This window comes from Leucopleurus acutus, assembly GCF_964270905.1.
Source record: "Leucopleurus acutus genome assembly, chromosome: 19".
NCBI lineage: Eukaryota > Metazoa > Chordata > Mammalia > Artiodactyla > Delphinidae > Leucopleurus > Leucopleurus acutus.
Window position 1 is genome coordinate 11409675 of NC_139161.1, and position 23255 is coordinate 11432929.

The 23255-nt window shown below is 62.7% G+C and overlaps 1 protein-coding gene across 1 annotated transcript in view; it reads left to right on the forward strand.

The window, feature by feature from the left end:
• Nucleotides 1-23255, forward strand: part of BAIAP2 (BAR/IMD domain containing adaptor protein 2) — a 70249-nt gene that overhangs the window by 41888 nt on the left and 5106 nt on the right. The window contains exons 5-13 of the mRNA XM_082861745.1: nucleotides 41-112; nucleotides 748-885; nucleotides 12024-12176; nucleotides 14844-15068; nucleotides 15250-15451; nucleotides 16095-16296; nucleotides 17253-17321; nucleotides 17733-17895; nucleotides 19728-19762. Coding sequence (XP_082717871.1) covers nucleotides 41-112; nucleotides 748-885; nucleotides 12024-12176; nucleotides 14844-15068; nucleotides 15250-15451; nucleotides 16095-16296; nucleotides 17253-17321; nucleotides 17733-17895; nucleotides 19728-19762 — 1259 coding nt within the window. The remainder of the gene's footprint in view (nucleotides 1-40; nucleotides 113-747; nucleotides 886-12023; nucleotides 12177-14843; nucleotides 15069-15249; nucleotides 15452-16094; nucleotides 16297-17252; nucleotides 17322-17732; nucleotides 17896-19727; nucleotides 19763-23255) is intronic.

Genomic DNA, 23255 nt, shown 5'->3' on the forward strand with positions numbered 1-23255 from the left:
CACACGTCGGAGCTGACGGCTGTTTTCTCTCCATGTCCAGCTGAAGTCTTTTCACAACGAGCTGCTAACGCAGCTGGAGCAGAAGGTGGAGCTGGACTCCAGGTACCTGAGCGTAAGTAGCCCCCACCCTGTACCTGCTGGTCACCCTGAGCTGCTTGGGCTCTGCTGTGTGTGAATCCTTCCCTGTCTGAACGGTTTTCATCTTCCTGTGAGCGCTCCATCCTGTGGGTTTCCTGCAGCTCCTCTGACATTCATGCCCATTTGAAACTAAATGTGACCCCGTGAGTGGACTCTTGTGTCTGATGCCCCACATGCCAGGTTCCACTACTCCCGCCTCTCGGCCGCTTTTTGTAAAAACGATGTGAGGCAGCCGCCCTATGGAACCTGTGTGAACTCCTCTGACCCGCTGTCGTTTCCTGGAGTTCTTCATGCCCTGGCCCTGCCCTGTCACCTCTCCCAGGTTGACAAGAAGGGCGAGGGGCTGGGCTCTGTCAGTGTTCATTACATGATTTGACCTGAGGCACTTCCGGCCCTGCGTTGGGAGAGAGCGAGGCGGCTCGGTGGGAGAGAGGGAGGCTGGCTGGTTTTCCCAGCCCTGATCTTTGCCTCCAGTGTGGGCAGAGCTGAGGCCTCAGGTTTGCAGCTGCACAATTCCTGCCGTCCACAGGGTCCGGGCCGCTGTGGCCCAGTTGAGAGCGGGAGGGGCGCACCAGCTCATTGCCCGTGGTTTTGTTGTTTGAATCTCAGGCTGCGCTGAAGAAATACCAGACGGAGCAAAGGAGCAAAGGTGATGCACTGGACAAGTGCCAGGCCGAGCTGAAGAAACTCCGCAAGAAGAGCCAAGGGAGCAAAAACCCCCAGAAGTACTCGGACAAGGAGCTGCAGGTGGGACTCGGCCGCCGCGTGCTGGGGGCTCTGCCTGGGGACACAGGAGTGTTGGGTCCCCGGTTATGGTTTTGGGACTTCTCGGGCCTTTTAGTGAGCGGTGAAGGGCAGGCGCTCTTGTCTGTCCCCAGCACTCACCCTTCTGGGTCTCGGGGGGCGAGGCTGATCCCTCCTGATGAAACTGGGCAGAGCCAGGCTCCGCTCTCCTGGGGGATTTTGGGTGGTTGGGTGCCCGGCGTCCCAGAGCCAGCAGGACAGCAGTCCCATCCTGTAGCCTCGGTGGGTGCCAGAGGGCTCTCCACCGAAGGAGCAGAACCCAGATGGAATCTTCCTGCCTGTTGCTCTGATTCCTACCTCGGCCAGAGATCCCAGACCGTTACTCTGACTGACTTGTGAATGCCCTGCTCCCAGCACAGACCCAGAGACCCCGGGGCAGGCAGATGCTGGCTGGTCCAGCATCTCAGTGACTCTTCTGCGTGAGGCAGGTGGCATTGCAGGGCACGGGAGGGGCAGCCCTGGTTGTAGGCGTTACGTGCTGGGGTGAGGGGCAAGGATTTAGGACAGCGTGGCCTGTGACGGGCACGGCCCTGATACACCTGATTCACCAGAACCCTGCAGCCAGTTGACACAGATCAGGCCCAGACGCTGCTCTCCAAGGTCGCACGTCTCAGATAAGGAGGAACAGGATAGCCCCCAGTGGTCGGCAGTGGAAGCTTCCCCTGGGCACAGGCATGGGGGTGACCCCTGGGGTGAACCCCTCACCTCCTGAAGCCCCACCCTTCCTGCCAGTGATCAGGGCAGTGAGCCTGGGGGCACTGCCTGGGGCCCTCTGTGCATGGTGCCCGCGCATGCCCCATGGTGCCCACACCGCTGCCCGCAAGCACCTCTGGAGCACGCCAGGGCCAAGAGGCCGGTCCTGCCCACTTGAGTGCGGCATAGACGAGCAGGCCTCCTGCTCCCCCGGGGCGGCCCGGCCTCTGCGTCCCTCTGTGCCTGGGGCATCCAGTGGAGAGGGCGGGGGTGGGGGGGGGGCGCAGCGGCAGCTGAGAACCACAACCCGCCATGTGGGAAGCAGCCGCCAGTCTCCTGCAGCCCCTTACTCAGGTGTGTTCCTCATGTAGTCGCAGTGACTCAACTCCCGCCTCTCTGTAGCATCCCTTCCCCAAGTCAGACACGTTTCCCCACATCCACAGTCTCGTGACCATCGTCTCAAAAGACCGTCTGTAATCCGTCACCACCTCGAGGCCTCCCCTCCCCGCAGCGAGAGCGCTGCTGCAGGGAACCCTCCCGAGTCACCCCCGCCCGGGATGTGCTCCTGGGAGAGGGTCATGAGGTCGGGGCTGGAAAGACACCTGCACTGGTGTGTGTCCATTTTTCTGTTCTGTCCCATCCTTGACGTGTTTTGCCATTTTGTTTCCTGAAAACCTTGACCCGCTGCCTGGGAGGGCAGTGGCCTCCTCAGAGCCCTATCTGAGGGAACCCTGGGGACTGGTTTGGAGGCCTGGTGACAGGGACAGGAGGCTGGCTTTCCAGGGGTTCAGCCTGTGCACTCCCCGCTCCTTAAGGTGCTTCTTTTTTGGTGACAGCTTTATCGAGAGGTAATTCACATACCATATAACTCACCCGTTTGATTTTGAGTACGTTCATATAGCGTTGTGTAACTGGCACCACAGTCCATTTTAGAATGTTGTCACGGCCCCAGAAAGAAAGCCCGTCTTCACCGGTCCCTCCCCGCCCCCCGGCGGCATGACCGGGATCAGACGACACGTGACCTGCGTCTGGCTTCTTGGCCTCGGCGTGACGTTTCTGAGGTTCGTCCACGCTGTGTGTGTCAGTGCTTCGTTCCTTTTTATCATCACATACCCGTGCTTCGTTCCCCTTTACGGCCATGGACTTGGAGGCTCCGTCCTGTGCCGAGGCCCTCTCCCTGGACGAGCTGGTGCTGCTGTGACCAGCTTGCTGAGAGCCGTCAGAAGGGACCGTGTCCCGGCCGGTGCATCCTGTGGCTGGGAGAGGACAGGCCGGGCAGACGTCAGTGCGTGTGGGCTGGCGTCATCCATGGTGTTCACTCCTACGTGACTCGGAGCCACACAGGCCTGGGTCATCGTGGCTCTGCTGCCTGTGGTTCCCAGTGGCCCACTCCCCTTGCCCCAGAGCCCCTGCCACCCACTGCAAGACCTCTCTCTTCTGGAGAGCCCTGACTGCTCCACTCTGGAGTCTGGGCCTGCAGGGCCGAGAGGGTGGGATCTGCTCCCCCAGCCACGCAGGGCCAGGGGGACACAGCACGGGCTCTGCAAACCTTAGTCTTTCCGTATGGGCAGTTGGGTGGTGGTTCTCTCCTTGGGGGGGGCCTCCCAGCAGTTCCCCAGCTTGGTGAGGCCGGCCATGTCCAGCCTGGCCTCCTGGGACCTGGGAGACATCCAGTGCTGACCTTTCTTCCCATGTCCAAGGGTCACCCCACAACTGAGGCTCCCCTCTGCCCTGTATCCTCAGCACAGCCCTGCTGCCCCCGCTGAGGCCCAGTCCCCTCCGGGTATCTGCCCTGAGGCTCTCGCTCAGGGGCCTCCTCTTCACCCCCCTGTGGCCTGTCACCGCCTGGGCATAGCCATGAGGCCCTGGCCGTTGGGTTTGGATCCCAGCTGTGCCCCGTGTGCACTGGCCGTGTGGTCACGGTGAGCTCCATGTCCTCTCTCGGTTTCCCCGCTTCGGAGGGGTATACCTCGGCCTTCTTCCCATCTCAGAGCAGGAAGGGCCCTGGGGCCTGAGCAAAGCGAGGTCACCCCTCCCAGTTCTGTGCACTTCCTCGGTTTCCCTTGTCTTTCCCAGACCCACCCCAACCCCCTCTCTACCTGCCCCTTGGCCTCCTGAGGGTGTTACTGCAGTGGTTCTCCCCCCGTAATCGAGTTCCTCCCAGGGAGGGCTGGGCCCTGTGTTCCACGCTGTCCCTCCCGCCGTCCAGCCCAGGCTGCTGACGTGGTGATAGGTGGCATGTGATGTTATTCCGGTTGTGGTTGTCTTTCCAGCGACAGTCCAGCCAGTGTGTTTTTTGTTCCCTGGTGGCGCTGAACCTGAGAGGCCAGGCTGGGGCACCCTCAGAGTCCCTCATCCCACGTCTGTGCCGGAGGGGGTGGGTGCCCAGTGTGCTGTGAGACCGTGGAAGGCATGCTGGCCACCTGTCCCGTGGACAGTTCTGGCCTACCTGGTGGCCTTGTGGAGGTGCCCAGCCCACCTGGGCATGTGAGGGTCCTTTGGCACCTGGGTCTGTTCCTTCTGGTTCTTGGAACCTTTGCAGACCTGGCCAGGAGCCAGGACCTGATGTCTCCTTTGAGGTGTGGCTGCTGGGGGCTGGGAGGGCCTTAGGCACCTTTTGGTGTGACAGCCCCTCCCCTCCCCACTGTTTCCCCTAGAGGAAATGCCTGGGCAGGGCAGGTGTGTTGAGCCAGCCCTGCCCCTCGCCTTGCCTGAGGTCCTGCTAGTCACAGGAAATGGTCTGTTTAAGACACTCTTTTTTTTTTTTTAATTTATTTTTGGCTGTGTTGGGTCTTCGTTGCTGCACCCAGGCTTTCTCTAGTTGCGGCGAGTGGGGACTACTCTTCGTTGCGGTGCGTGGGCTTCTCATTGCGGTGGCTTCTCTTGTTGTGGAGCATGGGCTCTAGGCGCACAGGCTTCGGTAGTTGTGGCACTTGGGCTCAGTAGTTGTGGCTTGCAGGCTTTAGAGCTCAGGCTCAGTGGTTGTGGCGCACAAGCTTAGTTTCTCCGCGGTATGTGAGATCTTCCCGGGCCAGGGATCGAACCCATGTCCCCTGCATTGGCAGGAGGGTTCTTAACCACTGTGCCACCAGGGAAGCCCAAGACACTCTTTTCCTGAGGAAGAGCAGGACTCTGTTCTCCCTGTCTCCATTTCGTAGAACGGCCGACACCCCAGCTCTCACGCAGTCCACTCCTGTAGCGTATCAGCCGTGGGGGCAGCTCTGTCCGTCCAGACTGTAGTTCATGGCCCTGCCCTGGAGAGCTTGGCCTCACCTGGACCCACAGGACATCCTGGCCACTAGACCTGCTTACTCCAAGCAGATGTGTTTGCACGCTGTCACCAAGTGGGGGCAGGATTCCAGACTGTTTGGGCCCCTGGGGAGGTGGGGAAGGACCCCAGGCACCCGTGCCCCCCCCCCCCGCTCTCTTGAAGCCCCCTCTGTATCCCCAGGGTCTCCACTCCGGGGACCTTCACCGGGGCCTGGGTCACATGTAGCCCAGTGGGCAGTATGTGTAGGTGGGTGTGGGCCTGGGCCCCGCAGCTGGCACAGGGGCCACACCTGGGCATCCCCGAGCCACAGAAGCCCCTGGGCTGACGTGAGCTGCAGCGCCTCTTGGTAGAGGAGGTGGGACCCCAGACCGACGGAGCCCATGCAGCTCTGTTTTCTAGGTATGGATGTGCTGCCCAGGGCTCCCACAAGTGGATGCAGGTGTGGGCTGACTCAGTGGTCCCAGGATGGGTGGACTTCCTTGGGTCAATCCCTGGGGTCACCTGTGAGCCTTCTGGTGCCCCTGGTCCATGTGTTTTCCCTCCCTGACTGGAGCTCAGTGTGGGCAGGATGCTCGCCAGGGAGGGTAGAGAGGCCCCCGAGCACCCGCCAGGCAGGGGTTGACCCTTGGAGCACCTACACACCTCCCCCGAGGCACCTCAGCTCCTGAATGGGGCGGAGCCTTGTCCCCCGTGAGCGTGTCTGTCTGTCAGTCCGTCTGGGATGGGCTCCCCGTGAGTGGGACTGGGCCAGTTTCGTGAACTGCTGATAATTGAGACTGTGTTTTGGGATTTCCAGCGAGAGAATTGATTTTAATTATAGGTCAGGGAACAGGCACTTAGAGGCATTTGGGGCACAAACTAGGACAGAGGGTTTTTTCTAGAAGTAGGGAGCACACCAAGTACTGCCCACACGGCTGAGGTCACGCCCTGCACCTCTGGTCATTGCCGTGCTCGCCGGACCAGGCACTGACCGAAGCGCCCATCTCTGTGGAGGCGGCTACAGGGGACAATTCAGTGGAGGACGTACCGTGTGTCTGACAGGGCGTGGTCACAGGCCTCGTCTGGCGCCCTGTCTCTGGCCCAGGGTCCCCCTCCCCAGGCATGCGGGTGCGTGGTTGTACTTTAGCCTGTCAGGTTCTCAAAGCTTCGGGGTGATTCTGATGGACAGCCGGCCCCTGGCTGGCTGGCGGTCTCCAGGGCTTCTGACGGAAGGGTCCGGGCTCGGGTGGGACTGGTGCCGAGAGCCATCCCGGATGAAGCACTTTGGGAAGCAGTGCTGGGTGGAGTTGGTCAGGCTCTGGGTGCACGATCCCCTTATAGATCCGGAGGGGCTTGGCCAAGGATTTCTCCCGTTTCTGTTTCCTTTGGCCCCACCCACAGCCCAGCTCTGATTAGGCAGGAGTCCTCGTCCTCCAAGGGACACCATGACTGTTAGAAAACCCAGCAGTCATCTGTGCCTTTGGGATTCGCGTTGGTGTGTGGCCGGCCGGTGGGGGCCACGGGGAGGCAGTGTGCCCTGTCCACCCCTTGTGTAGGCTCTGAGCTCTGAGGGGAGGGGCCGCCAAGACTGCAGCAGAGGGGAGAGCCCAGGAAGAGAAGGCTGGAGGCAGATGGATGGGCGTGGGTGTGGGGCGGGGTCACCCCCAGTGTGGGCCAAACCTTCTGCCCGAGCGCAGAGGGCCAGGGCCCTGGATGGTCCCTGCCGGCCCAGTGCCAGGCTCTCAGCAGCCCAGCACTTGGAGCTGCTGACAGCTCCAAGGCAGGCTTCTGCTGCTGGGACGGCAGAGGGCCCACCCACCCAGCTGGGGTTTAGGTTGCCAGGGGCCACCTCCTCTGCCCTGATCCATCTTCCCCGTTCCCTCTCTGAGACGCAGAGAGTGGGGCCTCGAGTGTTCTGGGTGTGGGGTGTGGCTGTTGCCGGGGCCTGTGCTGAGTAAAGCAGGCGGTTCCTGCAGTTGGCTCCCCCTCACTGGGCTCCCTTGTTCCGGAAGGCGCCTCCAGATTGCCCTCTGAGAAAGGGGAGAGAGAGATTTGTTCTATTTCAAGGGATGTGTAATAAAGCAAAAACAAAATAACCATAATTTAGATCTTCAAAAAAGATAATGGCAGAGGCTGCTCCTGTTAACCCGTGGAGTTTGATGGCCGTGGTTTAAGCCCCTTATGCATCTGCTGTTCTCATGTTAAAAAGCTCTTCAGTGTGAAAGGCGGTCTGTGGACAAGGCACCGCATCCCAGCAGTGGGACATCTTCTTTCCTTGGGGTATAAGCAGTTAGGGGTCTTCCTGGAAAAGAACAACTGAGAAGCCAGAAGCCACTGCGCCCTCTTAGGGCTTCTGTGTCCACAGATAGTATCAGGATTCTCAGTCCTCTGGGGGACTCTTTCCCTTCCCTTGGTCCCCCCCAGACCTACCCCCAATTCACCAGATCAAGCCACACAATTTCCCCTCCAGACTGGGCTGCCTACTTGGATAGCACCGTGGGAAATCGGGAGCATCTTATGCTGTCAGAGCTGGGAGGGCTCTCGGGGGCAGCACCGGGCACACGCACCTGTCTTTTCACCCTGAGAGGTGGGCATGTAAAACAGTAAGAAGAAACAGGTGAAGTGCTTTATTTAGCGGCACATGTCCAGAGTGTTATTTAGACACGCAATCATTGTAACAAATACTAGTGAGGTGTTCTGCGTTCCTGTTTTTCTGCTGAGTCTTTGAAGCTGGATGTGAATTTTGTACCTGCAGAACCTCCAAGATCACGTGAGGCAGGGGCTGCCATGTCGGGTGCTGACGATCTGGCTCAGCCCCTGAGGAAACTGAGACCCAAAGGGTCCAGAGACTTGGCAGGGACCACCCAGCAAGGTGGGCACAGGAGCCCGGGCTCCATCCTCCTCCAGGTCCCAGGGCAGCAGAGCAGACCCCAGACCTGGAAGGCGTGGATCCTGGAGGCCTGGCGCGCTCCCTGGTGGCCACCCGAGGCCTCGGCTCAGCGTGCTCACAGATTGCTGAGACCCCGTCCCCTTGGACCGCAAGCCTTTGTCAGCATGTCCAGCCCACTGGTGTGGACAGAAGTGGCCCCACGTTCTCTCCTGGGGTCTGGGCATGGGGATGCCCATGGGCGCACCCCTCCCAGCACATCCTTTCTGGACACGCCAGCGTGTGAGTGTGCTGCGCAGGGCGTGGGCAGTGGGATCTGTTTGGTCACGGACCACCACCACCACCCCACCCCACCCCCCAATCTAGTGATGGCTGTGGGCCCTTTCTCAGGAAATTGGGAAGCCCGGGGCCCATGGGTCCCTGATGCTTGCAAGAGGCACTGCACTTTCTGCCTAAGGGTGTGCCCACAGCACATTCCCCGCAGAGCTGCCTGCTAGCTGTTGCATCTGCTGGACCGTGGGCAGGAGGGCGCAGTTGCCCTCTCCCGAGCCTTGCTCTGAGCTCTTGTGTTTAAATGAGATTTTTAAGGGTCCTCCAACAATCCACTGAACCGCTGCCACAGCCCTCACCAAGCTTCACCCACTGACCCAGGCTGTCCTCCCTATTCTTGGCCTGGGTGCCAGGTGCATCAGACCAGGGAGTGGGCACAGGCCCGGTCAGCAGGGCTGCCCCCAGAAGGTGCCCAGCGGCTGAATGAATGCAGCTTGGGGGCGGCAGATTCTGGCTGTACCTTCCTGTACATCGCAGCTAATCGGGTCCCCTCCTTGTCTCCTTGGAGTAATGGTTACTAGTGGTGACAGCTGAGGCCCAAGGATTCCGCTGTCATTCACCAGCTGCAGTGGTTAGGGGCAGCGTTGGGGTTTTGAGAAACGTGGGAAAGCCACGATGGCCTATCCGGTGAGGGAAACCAAAGCCTCGGGTGTTTTCTAGAATGCCCCTCCCCCGCTCTGAGTCACTGGCTTGCTCCACGGAGGAGAGGAGACGTGTGTTCTGATCACTTTTGTCTTCTCGGATTACAGGGCTGTTCAGCCCAGGGTGACTAAGTGGGAGCGTTCTGTGGGTCTTAAATGCTTTCAGCTGGGTGTTTCTATAGTGTGGTCTCCATAGCACCCGCTAAGCAAGGAGCAGGGGAAGGTGGGGGCAGGGAGGATGCAGGATGCCAGGAGCCTGGCCACGGTGCCTGCCCGTGGCAGGGACCGGCTTGGGGCGTTTTCTGGGGCCTGTTGCTAAGTCATCAGAGCTGTAGGGTCAGGCACGTTCTGTCCTCTGCACGTCCCAGAGAGCGCGGCCCCTCCTGCACATTTGGGGAGTGTCCCTGCCGACAGCGGCCAGCAGCCAGCTTGGCCTGGAGGCTGCAGCGGGGGGCGGGGTGGGGGTGTGTGTCCTCCTCCTCCGCCCGTTCGAGGGCGAAGCTCCTCACTTGGCCTGGATTTCTAGGATCTGCCCGTGAAGTGGTGGCCTCTCTCCACAAGGAGGCAGCGTCCTGGGAAAGGAGGTCAGGAGGGCCTGCCGTCGTTCCTTGACAGAAGTGGCAGCCAGTGTCCTGGCCGGCTAGCTCTCTGCCCAAGCCAGATGATTGGTGTGGGGACCGTGGAGGAAGGGTCAGCTCTCCAGGTCCTTGTGGCCCCCGCCTGGGCTGGCCCTCCTGGCCGGTGTAGCTCGACGTCTCTCCTGCCCTATCCCAGGCACCTGTGGTCCCTGGGAAGACACTGGGTGGCTCTCGTAGCCCCAGGTTCCCTGCCTGAGACCTGAGCTGCTCCTGGCCATTCTTGGGGCCCGTTTGAATAAATGGAAATCTTAAAAATAAACCACCACTCCCTCCCTTGGCACGGGAGGCTGCCAGGCAGCTAATGAGGCCAGTGCCCCGCGTCATCTCGTCCAGAGCTGGTTTCTCTCCCCTCCAGGGAGTGGGAGCGTTGAGGTGAAAGATGTTACCGCAGCCTGAAAACCCAGAAACCGTCGGCAGGACGGACGGGGACACCGGGCCGGCACGAGGAGGAGCCGTCCTCAGCAGTGGGCTCAGGGCGGGAGGACCCTGGGGGCCCACGTCCCAGTTTACGCTGCTGTCCTGGGGTAACCGCTGGAGGAGGTGCCTTGCCCTCCCCAAAGTCCCGAATTAGGGTACAGTGGGAGGTCTCCCTTGGGCCTTCCTGCATGAGGCTCCGTGCTGATCTCTCAGTGTCTCAGCCCCTCTTGCCTGGGCGTGGGGTCTCCACGTGCCTGGCTCACCCCGCGCCCACCCCTGGCCAGCACTGGAGCAGCCCCCAGGGAGGGTAGGAGGTGGTGACCCCGGTGAAGGGCTGGCCGTCTGGGGCTTACCCTGGGGTTAAAAGCCAAACTCCTTCCGGAGCCTCGCAGCAACTTTTCCTGAGGCTGCCCCTTAAGGGGCTCCCAGGACCCCAGCCGAGCCCCTGTATGTGCCCCTGTATGCAAGGATGGGCAGGACAGGCCAAGGGAGGCGTCTTTATTCAGGGCTGGTTGAAGCCTGCAAGGCCACGCTGACGTCCCGCCATCCCCTGGACGTGGTAGGACAGCCACGGAGCAGAGCGGGCATGGGACCCTCCGGGGGATTTCAGTCTAGCATTGGGTATTGTTTAGGTGATAGGGCAGGCGCAGCGGGGTTGTGCATCAGGGTCCCCCTCTCTGTGAGGGAGCCCTGCCCCTTCCAGGCCCTTCTGTCCAGAGGGTGTTCCCGCCCCCAGGCTTCCTGTCCGCATAAGGGCTTCGGGTGTGAGCCACTCCCCCTTGGTGGGCGGCATCTGAAGGGACCTCCCCACGCAGCACAGCTTTGCCCACGGTGGCCTCCACAGGCCCCCAGTAGCACCCCAAATCTGCAGACTTGCTCCCCTACTTCCTGGAGGAGCTACGGTGCAGGGGGTGTTCTGCAGGAGCAGGGGCTGCAGGCTCTGATGCGCACGCGTCTCAGAACCTGGAGGAGAGCACTTGGAGCTGCTCGGGCTGCTGGGGTGGGGGGCCGCGGCAGTGGAGGCAGGGCTGCCCTGGAGGCCTCTCTCCTCCTGCACAGACTTTCTCAGGCACACCCACCCCGAGGTGTGGCGGCCCTGCAGCTGCTCAGGAGGACCAGGGCCGGCTCCTTTAGGGCTGGGGTAGTGGACTGGCCCATTTTGGCTGCCCTCCCAGGGCGAGGAGAGGGGGTTCAGTGTTGGAGGCGGGGTGATCTGCAGGCGTTGGAGGGGGGAGCAGGGTCCCAGTCCTGGTGAGGGCGCTGGGCAGGCCCTGCCTGGGGTAGTGTGCTCACTCACGCTGACTGAGCTGAGCTGTGCACTGGTGAGAGCGCTGGGGACGGCCCACGCCCGGCAGGCAGGCCCTCGCCCTCCAGCTGAGCGCGCCGGAGGGGAGGGGAGGGGAGGGGACAGGAACAGCCTGCACTGCGCCCACCGGCTCCGCACCGCCCACCCACGCTGAGTCAGAGCTGGTGGAGGGGCCGGGCGAGTTAGGCGGGGGAGGCCGCCCCCTCGTGGCCTGGACCTGCCCGCGCCGCCGGGGCTGGGGCCTGATTGGGCAGAGGCTGCTCCCTGGCCGGCCAAAGGACAGTGACACCAGCTTGGGGCGGGGAGTCTGTGCCCCGTGTGGAGCGCGGAGGGGTGAGAGGGGAGACAGGAAGGGGCTGGCAGGGCTCCCACACCCGGGGAGCTGGGCCCTGCAGACCCACACCCAGACGTGGAGAGGGGCCTGCAGGCCCCCCTGGGACAGCTGCCCCTAGTCTTGCTGGTACTTTATTACTGAAACTCCAACCTGCAGAGAACGTTCTGGGGTGCCCCAGTATCAAGCGGGGTCTCCTGTGTCTGCGTTCTCTGCCCACCCCATGGGATCTGGGTGTGAATTAGTCATTCTCCAGCACAGTGCCAGCTGAGCTTTTCCTGGTCTGCCGAGCATTAGGGTGGCTTTTATTAGGTTTGGAGTCCGGGTCCGAGGGAGGTGACCACCGCCACCAGCCTCACCAAGCAACCTGCCAGCATGGTCCTCACATGGACGGCTGCTGGGGCACCAGGGGGCAGTGGCACAGCAGGGCAGCCCCATGGCCAGGGTGAGTCACACGGCCAAGCCCCACACCAGTGCGCCGGCCGGGAGGTGTGCTCCCCCTCCGTGGGGCCACCCAGAACTGGAGGTGAGCGCGCGCTGTCCCATCGCTGGCTCATCTGCCTCTTCTATCCCCTCTCCCACCCTCAGTACATCGACGCCATCGGCAACAAGCAGGGGGAGCTGGAGAGCTACGTGTCCGACGGCTACAAGACTGCTCTCACTGAGGAGAGGAGGAGGTTCTGCTTCCTGGTGGAGAAGCAGTGTGCCGTGGCCAAGAACTCCGCCGCCTACCACTCCAAGGTGGGTGCTCACTCTGCGCGGGGCCGAGCCCTTGTTGGCGAAACGACTGCTTCCCCCGGGAGCACCGGGACGCGTCCAGCCTGGAGCTGTCGTGAAGGAACATTGTGCTGAACATCCCATGTGTTTTGGATTTCCCCAGGGCGGGAGTTCTGGAAGGAGAGTTACCAGGTTAAAGCTGCAGATGCTTTAAGACTCCCGCTAGAAGTTGCGGGCTGTGTTTTGAGAGCACTTACACTAACAGCCCACTGAGAGGGTCTCCTCCAGGGATCGAGCTCCTTGGGAGGCGCTGCAGTGCCAGGGAACCCCTACAGAGGCCAGCTTAGGCCCCCGGGGCCAGCGAGAGACCCAGAGGACACACCTCCCCTGCAGGGACAGGTAGCTTCACTGAGGCTTCTGTTCCTGTAGTGCACAGGTAGGAGCTGGGGTGGGGTCAGAGCTGTCTGCGGGAACATTCCAGAACGTTCTGAGAGTTAGGTGTGGTTAGGCAGCTCAGCCAACCAGGGAGGCCCTCGTTTGTGTCCTTTTTCCATAAAGGGCTTCTGCGGGTCAGCACCTCATACACATGCTTGATCTGACTCAGCTTCTGGTCCCCAGGCGGGAGCTGCCAAGGAGACAGATGCCCTCCCTCCCTGGAGAGGCTCCTGCTTGCCTGGGCCTGCCCAAGGGCCTGCCGCCACCACAGGTGCAAAGCAAGGACGGTGACAGGACTTACGTCCTTTGCAGGGTTGGGGGTCGGGCCACCCCACCAAGTGCGGCTTTGCCGGCAGGCCCTGTGCCCCGAGGGCTCACTGGCAGCAGGGCGGTACTTGCTGCAGTTCTCCAGCAGGGCCTCCGCAGCACCCACGCGGCCCCAGGCAATACTGTGGCAGGCATATGCGCCCTCTGGCGGCTGGGCCCCGTGACTGGTCAGGGAGAGCGCAGGCCCATACGTGCAGGAAGGGCAGGAAAGCAGTCCTTTTCCAGGATGCCACCATCTCCGTCTCCTGGGGGGCCTGATCATGTGTATGCGAGACACGACAGCTAACTTTCCAGGGAGCTGGACGCCAGCCCGCTGGTAGGTTTCAAAGAGGCACAAGCCCCCGGGCTGGGGCACCGGGGCACGAAGGCAGCACCACCCCAGCCTATTCCCAGCAGCAGGCGCCCGGCATTTCCCTGTGCCTGGGTTCAGGCCTGACAGCGTGGGAGGGGCCTGCAGGCCCCTCCTCTCATCAGGGTGGGAGCCCTGGGCTGCGGCGCCCTGGTCCTGGGTTGTCCCTGTTAGTACAGGGTCCCTGCTGACCTGCTTTCTCACCACCAGCCCAGACCCATCAGCTATTTCTCTCAACCAGGAGCCAGTTAGTAAATATCTCGTTTTGGCTATTGCACAGAGAAGTGGCCACAGATGGGTAAACCAACGGACGTGGCTGTGTTCCAGTCAAACCTTGTTCACAGACGAGCAGCCAGCCCTCGGGTGGTTGTTTGTTGGCCCCTGGTTTAAAGCAACAGGTGGTAGAAGGGGCCACAGCCTGCTCCAAAGGGCTGTTTGTCCAGCAACCTCCAGTTTCCCCAAGTGGGCGCCACCTCCCTGCCCCAGACACAGGTCAAAAGAAGTGGGAAGAGAGACTTCCCTGGCGGTCCAGTGGTTAAGACATGGCGCTTCCATTGCAGGGGGTGCAGGTTCGATCCCCGGTCAGGGAACTAAGATCCCTCATGCTGCGCAGCACTGCCAAAAAATAGGGGGGGAAACAAAGTGGGAAGATAAGTGAGGAGAGACAGTGAGGGCTGGACAGACCCTTCTGAGGTCCTGGAGACCGTGACTGCCCCAAGCTGGCGGGCAGCTCCACCCAGGGGGGGTCTGGGGTCTGCAGTGGATCATGGGTTGTGTCACCTGTTGCAGGTAGGGTAGCCCACTTTGGTCAGAGGGCCAGGAGAGGGGGAGGGCACAGCTGCACCCCAGGCCCTGAGTGTGTCCGTGTCGTGGACACAGGGCCCCTGAATGGGCTGCAGGGAACCTCAGGCTGGTGTCTCACTCTGGCTGCACCCCCATCCTGGGGCCCCGGTCAGGCCTGTGGCTTCCTCATCCTTTGTCAGGCCCTGTGCTCTTCTGGTTAGCTGTGTCCTGGGCAGGCCCTGGTGCACACTGGAGGGACAGCTGGGCTTGTGGGCCCCTGGGTGGTGCCCTGATCGTAGCTGGGCTTTGGGCAGCTCTGTCCCTTCCCCACGGTCTCCTCTGTCCCTGCGAGGTTTCCTGGCCCTCAAGTCTGCCCGAGCGGCGCTCTTCCTAGTATCTCATGGTTTGCCCACAAAGGGCCTTTCTGTTCCGTGGCTGACCACTTGAGCACCTGTCTATTTCAGCTCCCTCGGGCCCCTGGGGAGGCCCGCCCTGATCAGGCCTTGGTTTGCTCTCATTCCTGAGGGTCCCTCGACTGCACAGCTCACTGCATCTTCTCAGCCCCTTTCCTAGGTCGGGGGTCAGGGACTTACAGGTGGCTCATCTGGCTGTAAGGTACCCCACCTGGTGAAGAGCAGCCCTAGCCAGGTGTGCCCCTCCCGGGGTGCCAGGCGGGAGCCAGGGGGCTGCATCAGTGAGGTCGGCAGCAGGCCCTGGGCTCCCCCAGCCCTGCGGGCAGGCTACAGGAGCCTGCGGCCGGCCCTCATTGCCACCCTGTTTGGCTTTCTCCGCTTCAGGGCAAGGAGCTGCTGGCACAGAAGCTGCCGCTGTGGCAGCAGGCCTGTGCCGACCCCAACAAGATCCCAGACCGCGCCGTGCAGCTGATGCAGCAGATGGCCAGCAGCAATGGGTCTATACTCCCCAGCGGCCTGTCGGCCTCCAAGTCCAACCTGGTCATCTCAGACCCCATTCCGGGGGCCAAGCCCCTGCCGGTGCCCCCTGAGCTGGCCCCGTTTGTGGGGGTAAGTCCTTGCTCTGGAAAGCTTTATGGGGGTGTGGGGGGATGGCCCCCCTTGGCACCAACGGTTGGCATCCCGTAGCAGCTGGGGTGCGCCCCTGCTGGGGGCAAGGGGTTCTCCACATTGGCCTCACCCAGGCCGGGCCCTCCTGCCACACCGCCCCCATGCCGCCTCTTCCCGACAGCGGTTGTCTGCCCAGGAGAACACGCCGGTCATGAATGGTGTCTCAGGCCCCGACAACGAGGACTACAACCCCTGGGCTGACCGCAAGGCCGCCCAGCCCAAGTCCACATCTCCTCCGCAGTCTCAGAGCAAGCTGAGTGACTCCTACTCCAACACACTTCCTGTGCGCAAGAGCGTGGCCCCCAAGAACAGCTACGCCACCAGTAAGAGCTCCGCTGGGGCCCCGGCCCTGCCCGTAGTAGTAACATCACACCTGAGGGGAGGCTGGGGAGGTCCAGAGGCTCGCAAGTGTGCACGCCTGTGTGCAGCACCCCGGGGGCCCCTTTGAGATTGCCTTCCTGGACCCTTGGGCTTGGCCAGGCTCCCCCATTAAGTGAACATGATAGGGCGGGGCAGTGTGGGGACGCCAGCAGCTCAGCTGGTGACAGGAGCAGGTGGATGACGCTGGGGAGGGCTTTGCTGACCGTGGCACAGGTTCCCGCCCTCCCGCGTCTGCCGTGGTCGGCACTCTCCCTCCTGCAGCCCCACCGGTGGCCTCGGCCCGTGAGGGTCTCCTGATTAGCAGATGGGAAAGCTGAGGCTCAGGCCCAGAGAATTGCCCCTGCTGATGAGTGGCAGGTCAGAGGCTGAATCCACACGCACCCCAGCTCCCAGGCCCTTCCGCAGCGTGAGCCACGCAGCCCTGGAGGCCTGGTAGTCATCCATCAGGATGGACAGTCCACCTCCAGGCCCACCGGGGGCCTCCTAGCCGCTCACCATTGGGCAGCTGAGCTGACGGGAGGGTGACCGTGCCCTTACCCGCTCGGGGCAGAGATCCCCCTCACACCTGCCCTGTCGTCCCGGCAGCCGAGAACAAGACCCTGCCCCGCTCGAGCTCCATGGCAGCTGGTCTGGAGCGCAATGGCCGCATGCGGGTGAAGGCCATTTTCTCCCACGCGGCTGGGGACAACAGCACCCTACTGAGCTTCAAGGAGGGCGACTTCATCACCCTGCTGGTGCCTGAGGCCCGTGACGGTTGGCACTACGGCGAGAGCGAGAAGACCAAGATGTGAGTCCTGTGTGGGCAGTGGGAACGTCGGCCTCATGACCTGGTCCTCAGACGTCCTGACTCTGGGCTCTGGGTCCTCCTTTGAACTGATGGTCCAGGTCCCACGCTTCTGTTGGGAGGGACAGATGTAGCCGAGGGCCCCCCACCGTCCCTCACTTCCACATCCCCTGACCTAGCCCATCATCCCACGTGTGCCCTCCCAGTCAGCAGAGGCCAGCCTTCCACCCCAAAACCTTTCCGTGCATGTGAGCAGCCCTCGCGCTGGGGTTCTAGAAGTGGCCTTGAGCCGGATGGGCCGCGCCGTCACGGCTTAATTGAACGCCTGTTGGCAAGAGGCTGTGCCAACGCCTGGCTCTTGTTCAGCCAGGGCCCGCCCAGGTCAGGGGCTGTCCCGTCCCACCTGCACGCTTCACACCCCACTCCACCGCCACCACCATTGTCTGCATGCGTCTGTCCGCCGGGTGAGAGACCCCTGCCCCGGGGCAGAAGCAGCCTGCCTTAGCCGGGAGGAAGATGCTGCGCGGAGCCTGGCTCTGGCCCACTGGCAGCCGCCACTCTTGAGGGGCAGCTCTGAGGAGCGGGGGCACCGGCAGGGCACCCGCATCCCCAACACCACACCTGCCTCCCCCAGGCAGCCTCTCACGTTGGTGCCGTGGTTCTGTGTGGCCAGTTGGGGCTCCGCCCAGCTGGGCCACGTGGCAGGAAACCAGCCCTGTTTGTTGAAGAAATAAGAGCCCTGCTTGGGTCCTGGCACCTTCCCTCACCCCCAGCCTGGCTCCCGTCCGGAGCAGGGCAGTTCCGAGCTGGATGCATGCCCCGCGTGGGTGCTGCGGTCTCTTGGTCTCCCTGGAGCACGCACACGTGTTCCCTCAGGTGCAGCCAGGCCGGGGAATGGGTGGGACTTGGCGCCGGAACGCAGAGGCCCTGGCACACTCTGACAGGGTCTGCTCTTCCAGGCGGGGCTGGTTTCCCTTCTCCTATACCCGGGTCCTGGACGGCGACGGCGGTGACAGATTGCACATGAGGTGAGCATGCCGACAGGGGCAGGTGGCCCATAGCTCTGGGAAGGGGCTGCGCCTTTGAGGCCCTAGGGTGCAGGGGTGCGGAGGTGCTCTGAGGGCGGCGTCTGAGAGCCCCGGGGGTCGCTGCCAGCTGTGGGGGGCGGGGTGGGGGCCCCGTGAGCCCCCCAGGTCCCTCTGGCCCTCGGGAAAGCAGGAGACTCGCTGCCGGAGCCAGCAAGGGGCTGAGCGGCTGCCGTAGGGCTCGGCTCCCCTCCCGCCTGCACGCTTCACACCCCGCTCCTAGGAGGGGGCTGGCCCACCGGGGCGGCGTGGCTGCACCCCAGGCCCCAGAGAGCAGCCTCTCGTTCCGCCTCCCTTGCGGGGCCCGGCGAGGTGGGGGGCCCGAGCTGACGGCCCTGCGCCACGTCCCCACAGCCTGCAGCAGGGGAAGAGCAGCAGCACGGGCAACCTCCTGGACAAGGAAGACCTGGCGCTCCCGCCCCCCGACTACGGCACATCGTCCCGGGCCTTCCCTGCCCAGACGGCCGGCCCTTTCAAGCAGAGGCCCTACAGCGTGGCCATGCCTGCCTTCTCCCAGGTGAGCTGGGGGCCTTGGCAGGGGCCGTTGATGGGCGGGCTCGGCTGCAGTCCTGTGTTGGCACCTCCACTGGAAGGCCGTGGGCTCGGGGGTCTGGGCCTGGCATCTGCACCCCTGCTGTGGCCACCTCGGGGCACAGCCAGACGTCCTCTATAGTCCCAGGGCTCTAGAGAAGGCACGGCGGCCCCTCTGCCTGCCCTTCCCTCGGGCTCAGGTGCTGCCGGCCTTGAGACTGCACTGGACGCTGCCTCTCGGGAGGAGCCCCTTCCCTGAGAGCCGTGGGGCTCCTGCCATCATGGGTCCGAGTGCAGACGAGTGCCTGCCACTCAGGGCCTGAGACGTGGCCGGAACCTTCTAGTTAGTGTGTTTCTGGGGCCCTTAGGAGGCAGGGCCGGGCACGCGAGGTCAGGCCATCTGGTACCAGGCGACCAGAGGCAGAAGACTGAGGCTTGGGTCCCCGGTGGATCCCCTGATGGATCCCCCGTGTGCCTGGTGGTCTTGAGGTCAAGGCGGGGCTGGGGTGTGAGTGTGGACGGTGCCGCACAGCTCTGCTGGGGAAGGTCGTGGGGTGGAGGGGGCCCAGGCTTCCAGGACGTTCATCTGCTGTGGCTGCGTGGTAGGCGGGGGCCAGCAGCTCTGTTCCGGTGCCGCTCTCTAGGGCAGGGCCTCCCTCGGTTTGGGGGTTGGGGGGCCCAGGCAGAGGGGAGAGAAGAGAAGAGAACTCAGGTTTCTCTAGGGTTTGAGCAGCCAGAGAGTTGACCCAACAGCTGGGGCTCCCATATTGACAGTGTGATGTCAGAAGTGGGTGAGGCAGGGAAGGGCTCTGGGTGCGTGGTGGCCGACTCTCCCTTCCAGCTGTCCCTGTCCTGTCCTCGGCCACCTCTCCTTCCTGTGAGGAGGGCTCAGCTGGCATATGCTGTGTGAGGTGTCGAGGGTGGAGGGAGTCGTCTTCAGGGAATTGACGGCTCAGGCAGAGTGAACACGTGATTCGAGACAGCTTAAGTGGTGAGAGGGGCAAGGCCGAGGTGGTGTGGCCGGACCCTTGGATGGAACCTTTCAGAGAAGGTGATGTTGGGACCAGTGGCCAGGGCAAGCAGCAGGGAGGGAGAGGCTGATCCCACCTTGGGAGAGGCGTGGCGCCTCGGGGGGCCACAGGGCCAGGCTGCGGAGCAGTGAGACGCTTCAGTCCCTCTGCAGCCTCACCCAGGCCTCGGCTGGCCTGGCCTGGAGAGGTCTGACCACTGCTTGTTGCTCTCGCTTCCTGGTTGCTGGTTTTGGTTTTGATGCTTAGAGAGCTGAGGAGGGTGTCCCCAGTACCCCTCAATGGCTTTGGGGCGGCAGCTGCTTCAGGGCCAGGAAGCTGCAGCTGGGTGTGGGGCGCTCAGGGGCCGGCACAGGCGTGCATGAGGCAGGCGTGCGGGTGACCTTCGGTGCAGCCGCCCTCCCCACGCCAGCCTCCGCCAGCCTGGCTTCCCCGATGCCCCACCGTCAGTGGTTTCAGCCTCTGGGTTCCCCAGGAAGCCCTCACTTGCCAGGTGTTCCTACCATGTGACCTGCAGGGCCTAAGAGCCATAGGGAACATGGGTGGAAGGGCGTCATCAGGTGATCTGTCTTGTGTGTGCCCGGGAGCGTGAGCTCACCGTCGGCCGCTGGCCAGATAAGGAGACATCCCTGTGAATTGGGGAGGTCACTGCTCAGGAGGGGAGGGGCCCCTTCATGTCCTCAGCTGCAGGCAGCACTGCACACCCTGGGGTTAGGAGGGGACCCTGCCCTGCAGATCTGGCCTCACCCCCTGAACCCCAGCCTGACCTGTTTCTTCCTTTCCTCCCCAGGGTTTGGATGATTACGGGGCACGGGCCGTGAGCAGGTAAGGGGTTTTGAGACTCGTCTTGGGGAGCTGTGGGTTTTGGGGAGCTGTCCCACCGGAGGCTGGAGTTGGGTGTCTCCCCTCCCAGGCCTGCTCTGTTGGGGCCTGGCTGGAGACCGTGATGTCGCCACTCTGAGTCAGTGAGCGGGGCCCAGGGTGCCTGTTCTCTGCCCCTCACCGCGTTGTGCCTTCCCCCAGTCCGCTCTGTAGGGCAGGGCCCTCGGTGCAGGATGCCCTGTCCCCTGGCAGTAGCCCAGGGTCCCCAGATAACGCCGAGTGGGGGAAGCAGCCCCTCCTGGAGCTGCCTTCATGCTCCCCTTGCGGGCAGGTGGGTGGGTTGGAGCAAGCCGGGCCTGGCCCTGTGCCCAGGCCGGAGTCAGGGACCCACTGCAGCCACTACTGGGGCTCCCATTCTTTCCTGGTGGGGCCCTCGGGCTGCCCACAGCCGCAGCATGACCCCCTCACCTGGTGGTTTTGTGGCCCTGCTCTTTCCTGGCGTGCACACCTGCTTGTCCAGACCTCGGCCAGGAGGGAGGCCCGCCCCTGGGCTCGTCTCCCCGGAACCAGCCCAGGCCGGTGCAGATGGCTCAGGGCTGCAGCCTCCTGAACCCCTGACCCGGGCGCAGCCCTTGTCCAGGCTCTGGGGGTCTCCTGTCACCACTCCCCCAGGGCCGGTGGCCAGTCGCGCGGCTGGGAGGGCAGCTGCGGGGGAGGTGTGCGGCCCGGCAGCTGTCCTGTGCTTTGTTTCACAGCGGCAGTGGCACGCTGGTGTCCACAGTGTGAGGACGCTGACCCCGGGCAGCTGCTGCTCAGAAGAGCTTCCGCCGTCTCCCCACCCCCCCACCCCGGTCTGTCTGGTCTCCATCGGTTTCCTCCTCGGCTCTCGTTGGTTTCTTCCTGGGTTGTTTCTCTTTCCCACTTGCCCCCTCACCCCCGCCTTTTGGTTCGTGACCCCAGACTCTGTGATCCCCCAGGGTCCATGGTGCTGCCCCATCTCCGCTCCCTGTGTTTACACGCCCCCACCCGTGTGTTGGGACCTGCCGCCGGGCAGCGCGGGCGGGGTGTCCTCGCCGCTACTCCCCATCCGCCGTATTCATGACACGCTGTCCCTCTTTGAAGGCTCACCGTGAGCCAGGTCTAAAAAGTTTGAAGAAAAAGAAAAATCTTTAAAAAACAAAAAAACAAAAAGATAAAAAACAGGAAAAGGACTTTTTTTTCCTGAAAAACAAAAACAGATATGCATGGACTCCGGTGTACGTACTGTTATCTCTGCATCTGACCCCCCAGCACACGCTGGCACCTGTGTCAGGAGAGGGAGGGTGCTGGGGGCTCCACAAGGCTTGTGGCCCCGGGGGCATCCTTCCAGGCCGCATCCAGAGAAGGGCTCGGGCTGAGCCGGGGGGCCTCCTGAGGAAGCTGGCCGCTCCTGTGAGGGAGGCCGCAGCCCCCAGCCCTGCCTGCCCGCCAGGCCGGGCTCCTGACCGCTTCCTTGTCCCGGACGCCATTGGACGATGTACAGACCAGAGCACGGCGCCAGCCTCGGGGCGCCGTGACCGCACAGTGCACTGGCGGGGAGGGGGACCGGCCGCACTCGGACATTCCAAAGACTTCCAGAGACCACCCCCAACCCCACGTGTTCTGGAAATCATTTCTCTAACCAGCCTGTGAAGGAGTGAGGGCGGCTCTGGGCGCTACACCCCTGCACCTGCCGTCGGGGAGCAGGCAGTCCCTGCCCAGTCCTCCCTAAACGCTCTCGTCTCTCTGTGTGTCTTGGTGACTTCAGAAACAGACATGCTGGACTGAGTGGCTGGCTACTGGTATTGCCTCTTCACGCCTTGAATCTGGGAAGTGAGCGAGGGCGCAGCCGCTCCGTCCTTCCCGCCACGGGAGCCCCCGTGAAGCTGTGGACGCTCCTTTTTTTGATGTGATTTAGCAAAACCCTCCCACCCCCTCCCGTGGACTAGAACATGGCTGGTAGCATTTGTGAGAGAAGCAGCTCAAGACGCAGACAGACCCTGTTTTATAATTAAGGAAAAAACAAAGCCAGAACATGGACCTTTGTAAAAAGAGCCTTCTATGTTGGTGTTCTAATTTTGCTAAAAGATCTCAAATCCAGGGGATTCCATGCTCAATGGATGAATGTAGACACAAAACCGCAAAACTTGTATGAAGATGTAAAGTGCTGAAAATATTTTTCCTGTTTCCTTTCGTCTTTTTTTTTTTTTTTTAATCTGAATTGTGCCCTGTACTGCAGTTGTTTGAATAAAAGTTTTATTTATTGCATCGAGTTGGGTGTGGCGCCTCCTTCCAGCCCCTCTGCGTGTGTCCGGGCCACGTGCAAAGCCTGGCCTCCTCGCCGACAGAGTGACCAAGGTGCAGAGTGTGCCAGGCCACACTGCTCTCCCTGGGGGCGCCTGGGGAGGCCCGCACCCTGGGGGAGAGCCACGTGGGCCTGATCCAGGGACGCCCTGCTTGAGCTGCTCCTTGGAGCTGCCTCCCTGCAGACCCCTCCCGCGGGCTGGAGAGCCAGCTCTGCCCTGTGGTGGTGGTACATGCTCCTGGCAGCATATGCTAGCTGCCAGGCGTCCCCCCATCCTCCATCCGGCTTATGTCCCCTCGGAGTCCTCAGACCTCGCTCCCACCTGCTCCACGTGCACCAACTGAGCCCTGTGTTTCCTTGCAGTGCCGATGTGGAAGTGGCCAGATTTTGAGCGGCCCCTGACTAGAGTTAGTAAGTTGCCCTGGTTTTCTTACGGTGGGGTCCGAGGGTCTGCTGAGCCTGCGTCTGCCCTCGGCTCTGGGTCTTTGCCTCCCTGGACCTCTCCTTGGGCTCTCGGATTTCCTCCCTCTGGAAGCTTGCGGGTCTGTCCTGGCCCTCTGTCTGGGTTCCCTGTTGCTTCTGCTGGGTGCTTTGGCCATAATCGGGGTGAAGCCTGGTGATCAGCTGCGAGGCTGGCTTTGGGCTCCTTCGGCTGAGTGCCCCTCAGACCGGTCCCTGAGCGTGGGTCTGAGCCCGGCCTGGCTGGCTCCTGGGTTGGTGAGTATCGCAGCCCCTCGAGGGCTGGGGAGACCAGGATGGGTGTGGGGATAGTGCCATGGCCTGTGCCCAGGTGAGAGCCACAGGCACGCGGGAGCAGCAGCATGCATCTGCCCCGCAGGGGATGAGCAGATGCAGTGGCCCCGTTCTGCGCAGGCTCAGCTGCTGTCTGCCCCGACATGGCTCCAGGGGGCTACTCCAGGCTTCCAGAGCAGGCCCCAGGGGCCTCCTCCAGCTCCCAACTGGTGAGGGTCCCTTCCCCTGTGCCCTTGGAAAGCAAGCGCCAACAGCTGGGGTGGGGCGTGCAGGGGGAGCCCACTGCTCTGGGCTCCTGTGCCTGGGTCTGGGCAGCACTGCTGCCCCTCTGCCCCACCCCAGCCCTGTCACTGAGAAGTCTGCTGCGCGAAGCTGGCACGTGGGCCCTTTACAAAGATGGTCATCACTTCACCTCCTTGG